Source organism: Gracilinanus agilis, chromosome 1, assembly GCF_016433145.1.
Source record: "Gracilinanus agilis isolate LMUSP501 chromosome 1, AgileGrace, whole genome shotgun sequence".
Classification (NCBI taxonomy): domain Eukaryota; kingdom Metazoa; phylum Chordata; class Mammalia; order Didelphimorphia; family Didelphidae; genus Gracilinanus; species Gracilinanus agilis.
Window position 1 is genome coordinate 477,988,490 of NC_058130.1, and position 9,398 is coordinate 477,997,887.

Below are 9,398 nucleotides of genomic sequence, written 5' to 3' on the forward strand. Positions count from 1 at the left end.
ATCATGGTTTTGCCTCTGTATCCTCAGCTGCTAGCACTTAATAAATGCCTCCTGAATTGAATGAAATTAATGAATGATTATTATTTAATAAGATGGTTTATAGCTTATGTTATGTTTTAAATAAATGCTTTCTGATTGTTTTGCAATTTAAAAAGTAAAATAGAAATTATTTTATTTAAACTTTGAAACAAGCCTGTAGGGAATGCAAGATTTTTTTGTATCTATTTACAGATGATGGAAAAGATTCAGAGAGTTCTTCTTTTCAGTTAATAAATAGCAAATAGCAAACCCTGATTATGTACAAAACATTGTTCCAAAGTTATGCTAATGAGAAGCAAGATAAATCTTGAACCCACATCTCAAAAGCTGGAGACTTCTTCTATTCAATCATGTAGCCTTTTTTGACCAGGAATTCCGCCTTACCTATCTGTGGTAAACAGTGCCACACTATGAATATCCTTTTCTTCTTGTGCTTGTTTCTCTAATTCTTTGATATGGTCTGCAAGTTTCTTCTCAGCTTGTTCAGCTTTCCATCTTTTCTCCTTCTCTTCATCCAATTTCTGAACAAGTGTCTGAAATAAAGTCAAGTTTATATATTATATAATATAAGAATAGTCTAATGAAATGTTAATTCTGAACATAATAAACCTTTAAAAATTTATTAAATAGTACCAACATTTTTTTTTGGAACTTATGACTTATAGAATGCTTTTTTTTTAAGTACCTTGTATATAAAACTTTTAAAGAATATTTTTCAAAGTATGAGTGAAGACAAGAATGCTTAAAATATGTATATTTTATGCATGCAATAATAAATTCATGTTTTTTGTTAGATCTCACCCCAAACAATATAAATTCAAGAAGGCCCAGATACTTCAATTGAAGTGATCAATCCAAAATATAAACCAAGTGGCAATAAGCTTTTTTTTAAAAAAAACCTTAACTTCCATCTTACCAACAATACTGCATATTGTTTCCAAGACAGAAGAGCAGTAAGAGTTAGGCTACAGGCTAAGTAATTTGCCTGAAGTCACCCAGCTAGGAAGAGTCTGATGCCAGATTTGAACCCAAGACCTCCTGTATCTAAGCCTGGCTCTCAATCTACTGAGCCACCCAGCTGTCCCTATAAATAAGTTCTCAATTACTCTTAGACAATTAGAGTTCACAGAGAAAAATGATTGGTGGAGGAGATAAAGCAGATCTCTTAGGCTTTATAAAAACATCAAAGCAGTTAAGAGTAGTGCATTTTAGTGTCAGAAGAGTACCAGTTTGTGTCTGCCCTTTGATCCAGCCATACCACTGCTGGGTTTATACCCCAAAGAGATCATAAGGAAAAAGACATGTACAAAAATATTTATAGATGCACTCTTTGTAGTGGCAAAAAACTGGAAAACGAGGATATTTCCTTCAATTGGGGAATGGCTGAACAAATTGTGGTATCTGTTGGTGATGGAATACTATTGTGCTCAAAGGAATAATTATTACGATAAAAAATAATAAAGGCTGATATAATAATATAAATTCGTATTTTAATTAAAGCCATGCTGATAAAGTCATTAGACCACGCGCTTGTAAGAATTCAAAACTGCCGCCTAGCCATAATTCCCTCCCCTCTCCTCCTGCGCCCAGTAGCTAAAGAGGAAGTTCAAAGTCACTAGGAGAATTTATATTCCTTCTCTTATATGATCCCACTTCCTGTCTACCATGAGGAATCATGGGAAATGTAGTTTCAAAGTCTCCCACATGTCCATAGAAAATATATATATATACTTTTAGATGGCATTTCCCAAATTTCACTTTTACATAATGAACTGGAGGAATTCCATGTGAACTGGAATGACCTCCAGGAATTGATGCAGAGTGAAAGGAATAGAACCAGGAGAATATTATACACAGAGACGGATACACTGTGGTAAAATTGAATGTAATGGACTTCTGTACTAGCAGCGATGCAATGATCCGGGACAATTCTGAGGGACTTATGGAGAAAGAATGCTATTCACATTCAGAGGAAAAACTATGGCAACTGCTTGAATACATGGGTTGTTGCAGATATGATTTGGGAGGTAGACTCTAAACAACCACCCCAGAGCAACTGCAACTATCAACAATATGGAAATAGGTCTTTACTGATGACACATGTAAAAACAAGTGGAAATTCATATTGGCTACAGCGAGGGGGGGGAGGGGGGAAGGGACATGGGGTGGGGGGGATGGAGGGAAGAGTAAGAACATGAATCATGTAACCATGGAAAAATCTTTTATTATAAATTTTAAAAAATTTTTAAAAAAAGTGNAAAAAAGTGAAAAGCTTTTTAGGGAAAGAATCTATCTCTGTCTCTGTCTCTTGTCTTCCCCTTCCCTCTGACCACCAGTGACCATGTCATCAGAGGGACTGGGCAGTAGCAGAGAGTGCATGTAACTGGGAATAAAAATGTTGGGCCAACGAGAGAACAAATCCTGCCAAGAGTAGCAGTCACCAAGGAAAGGCAGCTTCAGGGCATGTGAGCTAATGAGGCAGAAAGAAGTTCCAACTCCGGACTCTATAAAGGCAAGCCAACCTCAGAGTCCCACAGAGAATTCTACCTAAAAGGAATTTTTTGAGGTTCCTCTGATAGTTAAAAAAAATTAAATTAAAATTTTAAAAAGTGCTCCCAGTGGCCAGAAGTTATGAGTTACCCCTATACCATGTGTCCTTCAAATGTATTGTCTCATTGCCTTTGCAATTCAGGTTTGTGCCCACTCTTCTCACAGGCCCTTCCTGTAATTATGGGAGAAAATGCTTTGGAAGGAACTATTTTTGTTCCTACTAAAATACCTTTGCAAAAAGCAAATTAAGATTGACTGATCATCAATGGCAAACAAATAAGGGCTTGTGAATGAAAGCACTAGAAATCCACACTTTCAGGGCTACCCCTCTAACTCTGAGAGGAGTATTCAGCTATTCTCCAAATACTGACAATGTGAAGAAAACTTGGGGATGTAGTGATAGAAAGAGTGCTTGTTGTTTAGTCATTTTTCGATCATGTCTGACTTTTCATGATCCCTATTGTGGGTTTTCCTGACAAAGATACTGGAGTGGTTTGTCATTTCCTTCTCTGGCTCATTTTCAGATGAGGAAACGGAGGCCAACAGGATTAAATGACTTGTCCAGGGTCATACAACTAGTATTTGTGGTCATATTTGAACTCAGGTCTTCCTGACTTTAGGCCTGGCATTCTATTGACTATGTCACCTAACTGCCCAGAAGGATTGCTACATTTTAATACTGAAAAATTGCTGGACTCAAAAATGAAAAGCATATAGAAAGAATCCTTAATTTTCTAAAACCTTATTTTGAAACACTTAATTAAAGGAACAAGACAGATAATATAACAATCTTACTGTTAAAGGGAACTAAGAAATAGTTTATTCTGCCCCACCTTAATTTTATAGATAATGAAATTTGGCTCAAAGAGATTTAAGTGACTTTGCAAAATTAAACAATGAAGCCATTCAAACTAAAAACTAGGTCTCCATACCCCCATGCTATTCTTTCCATTTTACCACCTGTCCTCTTATTTGCAGAAGCAATTTCAAGCTTTTGTTCCATAACTACCATGAATACTATGTTTCAATTATTTAAGTGAATGCATGAGGTCTGAAATAGCAAAGTTTTGTTCAATTTCAGCTGCATTTATCATTCTTAAAAGTAAGGCTATTCTTGAAATAAATTTTACTTATTTTTTACAATGTTTTACAGTGTATTACTCAAAAAAAATTTTAAACCTTATTAGGTACATAAAAATTATTCTACCTTAAAAATATGCATAATGTTCTGTGGCAAACTAGTAAATATATGCAAAGGGATGGGGCAAGGTAACTAAATGTTTTTAGTAAAATGTAAAAACATTTAGTTACCTTGCCCCATCCCTTCCCAATTTAGGTTACAAAAATCATACCCTGTATGTAGACTCTTCTGTGGCCCTTAAACTTTTGTTTTCTGCATTATTTGTCTGAATATTTTGTGATCCTAGATTTCCAGTTGATTTTTCCATCTTTAAATTTGAGTTTCTTGAAAACGATCTTGATAAATTCTTAGTAGAGTGATCTTTTGATTTCTTGGTGCAACTATGCTCTGTACTACTGAAAGGAAAGAAAATTCAGAAATTATTTAATGTGTTGAATGTCAATACTATTTCCTCCCCAGGACTCATAGTTGGAATAATAGATCCATATATTTTCATTATAAGACATTTTCTTTAGAGAGACTAATGGTACTCCTGATAAACTAATTACCTAGTTAGTAGGTACTTTGGCAATAAAATTATTACATTATCTTGTTAAAGTATTTTGAGTTCTCAACATTTTCAAGAAATATTCTTTGGTTCTTGGCTTGAATCATCCACAGAATAAAAACTACTGTGTGTAAAAACTTTAGTATTGTATCAAGTGGTATAGGTTGGTGAAAAGAAAAAGTTATAAAAGGTACCTGTCAGAAAGTTTGCTTTTATTATGGTGCTTGGAAGTTTGAACAGCTTTGTTATAAAGAGGGATTCTTGTTCTTCTGGGCATTTTCCTATGGTTTTCTTTTCCACTTTCATAATCACTTTCAGAAGTCACAATTGTTTCTCTTTTTGGTTTGACAACTTTCAAAGAAGTATGACTTTTGGGAGAATTAGAGGCCTATAATAAAAAAAAAAAACAGGACTTGTTTTAAAGATCTGAAAAATTAAATTAAAAAAAAAATGTTAAAAGATTCCCATTTTTACAGTAATAATGGTTGATCAAAGTAGATGTTTGATTAGAATTGCAAAAAAAATTTTCCAGTCAATTGTAAAAATGGCTTTATAAATGATAATTCAGAAAAATATAGATTGAGTCAGAGTTAGATATGAAACTAGGTGGCCCAGTAGATAAGAGTGCTGGGCCTGGAGTCAGGATGATCTGAATTCAAATCTAGCCTCAGACACTTAGTAGCTATTTGATCCTGGATAAGTCACTTAACTCTATTGGCCTCAGTTTCCTCATCTGTAAAATGAGCTGGAGAAGGAAGAGCAAACAAATCCCATATCTCTGCCAAAAAACTTTATATGGGGTCACAAAAGAGTCAGACATGGCTATGACTGAACAACAAGAAATGTATGTATATGTACAAACATTATACATACATATACAGATACACACAGAAAGTCTAACTGAGTATGATTGCTGGTTTTAAATGAAAGCAACAGGACAAAGCAAGCCACTAAGGAAATGAGAAAGAAGATTCTGAAGCAATCCTGGAGTCCAAAAAGCTAAAGGATGGGATATGAAAGCCTCTTTACTAATGTTAGGAAATGAGGAATTCTCTACTGCCGACTATTTGTATCAGGTTATTAATGAGGGCAAGTCATTCCTCCTTTCTAGTTTTCATCATATGAAAATGGAGGAATTAGAGGGGCTGATCTCAAAAGTAGTCTTGGTAAGATTCCAAAGATGTTTATCACACAGGATTCCATTATTTGGACTCACTCATTTACCCATCCAAAATAATTACTTCCTTATGGGGAAGTGCTAATATCTGAACAGAAAAAATATGACAGAGTGAAAAAGTAACTTAAATAGATACATTTCTCAAATAATTCCTAGTTTTTATAGCTCCCAAATTTTGTTTTCCCTAAGGGAAAAATATAAAACACAAATGAATTACATTATTGAGGAGCTGTGAAATCTGATCTTCTAATTTTTTTATTCTCATCTCACTATTCAAATTATTTTCATCAAGTTTACATCTTTCTGGCTCAGAAGATGAAGCGACTTCTACAGGATGGAATGTTGATGTACTTGTAGGCTGTTGATCCTTGGACATTTCCTGATTAATTCCAAGTGGGATTCCAGGTAAGTTATCAGAGGTCTATAGGAAAAAATAGAGCAGATATTTTTTTAAATTTTGGCAATAAAAAAATGTTGGAAATAAGAAGCTTTTATATGTGTGTGTGGGGGGGAGTATCAATATTAGACCTCTTCTGAATTTAGCTGAGAATCAGAATAAACTAAATTATCCAAAAGATCTTCTAAACATTGTAGATCTGATGGATTTCCTTCTTTCATATTTACTGGTTCACCAAATATATTCATTCCATCTAGGACTGTTAGTTGGGGCAAGCTTTGAAGAATGATCCCTCTGTAACCTAAAGTAAAAAAAAAAAATTATATTAAAATGTAACATTTAAAAATATTTTATTTTCTGACATCAAAGGAAAGTAATAAATGTTGGAGGGGATGTGGCAAAATTGGGACATTAATGCATTGCTGGGGGAGTTGTGAATTGATCCATCCATTCTGGATGGCAATTTGGAAATATGTCCAAAGAGTGGTAAAAGACTGCCTGCCCTTTGATCCAGCCATACCACTGCTGGGTTTATACCCCAAAGAGATCATAAGGAAAAAGACTTGTATAAAAATATTTATAGCCACACTCTTTGTGGTGGGAAAAAACTGGAAAATGAGGGTATGCCCTTCAATTGGGGAATGGCTAAACAAATTGTGTTATCTGTTGGTGAAGGAATATTATTGTGCTCAAAGGAATAATGAACTGGAGGAATTCCACATGAACTGGAATGACCTCCAGGAATTGATACAGAGTGAAAGGAGCAGAACCAGGAGAACCTTATACACAGACGGATACACTGTGGTAAAATAAAATGTAATAGACTTCTCTACTAGCAACAATGCAATGATCCAGGACAACTATGAGGAACCTATGAGAAAGAATACTATCCACATTCAGAGGAAGAAACACAGAAGAAAAACAACTGTCTGATCACTTGGGAGGATGGGGATATAATTAGGGATACTGACTCAAAATGAACACACTAGCACAAATATCAATAATATGGAAATAGGTCTTGATCAACTACACATGTAAAACCCAGTGGAATTGTGCATTGGCTATGGGAGGGGGTGGGAGGAGGGAGGGGATAGAACATGAATCCTATAACCATGGAAAAATGTTCTAAATTAATTAAATAAAAATTTTAAAATAAAAAAATATAATCCCATTTTGCAGATCAAAAAATATTTTTTTCTAAAATAATCTAAAAAAATACTATATATCTTCCTGATGATAAAACTAATTTTCTGCATTATAATTAAACTATTTTTACAAAAAATCATTCAAGTCTCTTCCATCACCAAATAATTTTTCTTAAAACAGCTTAGTTCACTCAGCAAATATCCATTAAACACTATGAACAAGATACTGATGAAGTTTAAAGAATGGTACAGTCAAACCCTTTTGCCTTTAGTGTTCATATAGCTCTGAACATGCAGGACAGGGAGCTATTAGCTGTTTAAGGTGGCCGAACACAGAAAATGTTATTTGTTTCTTATTTTTAAAGACAAGAGAACATCTAGAGTAGTCTTGACTAGCCCACTAGCACTTCTCTCATGCTATAGCATAAAACATCTGGAAAAATTAAAATTGATAATTATAATATTGGAGTAAATTAAAAATATTATTAACATAATTACTATGAAAATATAGCTAATTTAATGACTGATTAATGCTAATTAATCATTAGGATCTCAATATTTCAAGGATCTATGATTTCACTGGTGAGTATTTCTCCAATGAGGGGACCAAACTAGAGGTTCTAAAGTTTTTTCTAGTCTTATAAGTCTACCACATGTCTTTTTTTTTATTTTTAAAAATTTTTATTTAATTTTATTTGTTTTAGGATATTACCACATGTCTTTTGAATGCAGTAATGTAATGCCACAAAAATTTTGTTTCTGATACACTTGGTGATGCCATATGAACTCAAGTCATATAGAATATCATAATCTAAAAAAGAAATAAAAATTTAAATGACTCAGAGGGTAGTAGAAAGATGCACAATAGCTATTAAGAATGTCATGGGATTAAAAAAGGAGGCAGGGCAGCTAGGTGGCTCAGTGGATTGAGCCAGGCCCTAGAGACAGGAGATCCTGGGTTCAAATCTGGCCTCAGATACTTCCTAGCTCTGTGACCCTGGACAAGTCACTTAACCCCCATTGCCTGGCCCTTACCACTCTTCTTCCTTGGAACCAATACACAGCATTGAATCTAAGATGGAAGGTAAGAGTTTAAAAGAAAAAGAATGCCATAGGACATTAACAATGATACCCTGGCGGTGGAGTGGGTGGGGGTGGGGGTGGGGAAGAGGGAGAGAAATAAAGAAAAATGTCCTGGATAAAAATGATATCATTAATGACATTTATCACCAGAAAAAAGTGCTATGTATTAAGAATGAGAGATGATTGACTCATATTAAACAAAAGCTGATAAGATACTGAAAGGACAAGAAGAAAGCCTTCAGTAAATTATTGTATGCTTTTTAAAAGATTTATAGACAACAGACAAAAATTTCACAGGATAATAAGGCAAAGAAAACTTACAATCTGTATCAATAATGAGGGTACAATGACTCACATTTATATAGTATTTAACAGTTTTGGGATGACTTCTTAAATTACCTTCTACCATAGGTAGTATTTGCTTTTTATTTTTCTCCATTTTACAGATAAGGAAAAAGAACAACTGTTTAAACATCTTACCTGGTTCACATGCTAGAGAATGTCAAAGTTGCATTTCAAATCAAATTGCCCAAATTCAAGATCTGTATTTCTTTCACCAGACCATACTGATAAGATCACAAGTTTAAGTTACAAGTTTCTAATAATCAGACGCAAAGTTGGTTAAGTACTTAAACTTAATGATCTTTTAGCCTCTAATTTTTAGCCAACTCAGGTTACTTTTTTTTTTTTATTAAAAAATAATCAACTCATTTCACACTGGAGGGCATAGCAGCTATAAAAATCTCCATATTTCAATCAACAAATACATTAAGGACCTTAAAATAGTGCTAAAATAAATTGCTCATACCTGGTTGATCACAGATTGGATTATTTTTTCCATTTTTCTCCAAAGTAAGATTAGTCAAGAAATGTAATCCTACCATACATTGGAGTAAGTGATGAATACTACATATATAATTGCTATGTAGGTCAATGTGACTAATTTTATGTCTGGTTCCACGAAGGTGTAAAAAACCTGTAATACACACATACAAATTAGTTATAATATAATTTTTTGCTATGTTTAATGGAAAATAAGCATTAATTAGGTTTTATTCATCTTGGAAGATGAGTTGGCTTTTATTACTATATAAAAAGAGTCCATCTATCTTATAAGTTTTTGTTCTTGTAGAATGCTATTAAATAAGATGACAAAGTACAAATTCAGGACCAATAGGAAATGTCTCTACCCACAAGTGGTCAGTGGGGTAACTTCCTAGGGCTAAACTATGAATGCATATCAAATATATTCTAACACATCAAAGAACAATTTGCAATGTATTCTGCCAGCTCTATGTCTTTCAAAAGAATTGGTTTTC

At 33.8% G+C, this 9,398-nt stretch overlaps 1 protein-coding gene across 1 annotated transcript in view; it reads right to left on the minus strand.

Moving 5' to 3' along the window:
• LRRCC1 (leucine rich repeat and coiled-coil centrosomal protein 1) overlaps positions 1-9,045 on the minus strand; it is a 46,634-nt gene extending 37,589 nt beyond the window's left edge. Inside the window, exons 1-6 of the mRNA XM_044665812.1 lie at positions 8,888-9,045; positions 5,983-6,152; positions 5,672-5,875; positions 4,472-4,665; positions 3,942-4,125; positions 424-572 (exon numbers count right to left, since the gene is read on the minus strand). Coding sequence (XP_044521747.1) covers positions 424-572; positions 3,942-4,125; positions 4,472-4,665; positions 5,672-5,875; positions 5,983-6,152; positions 8,888-8,963 — 977 coding nt within the window. The 5' untranslated portion in view covers positions 8,964-9,045. The remainder of the gene's footprint in view (positions 1-423; positions 573-3,941; positions 4,126-4,471; positions 4,666-5,671; positions 5,876-5,982; positions 6,153-8,887) is intronic.
• Positions 9,046-9,398: the final 353 nt, after the last annotated feature.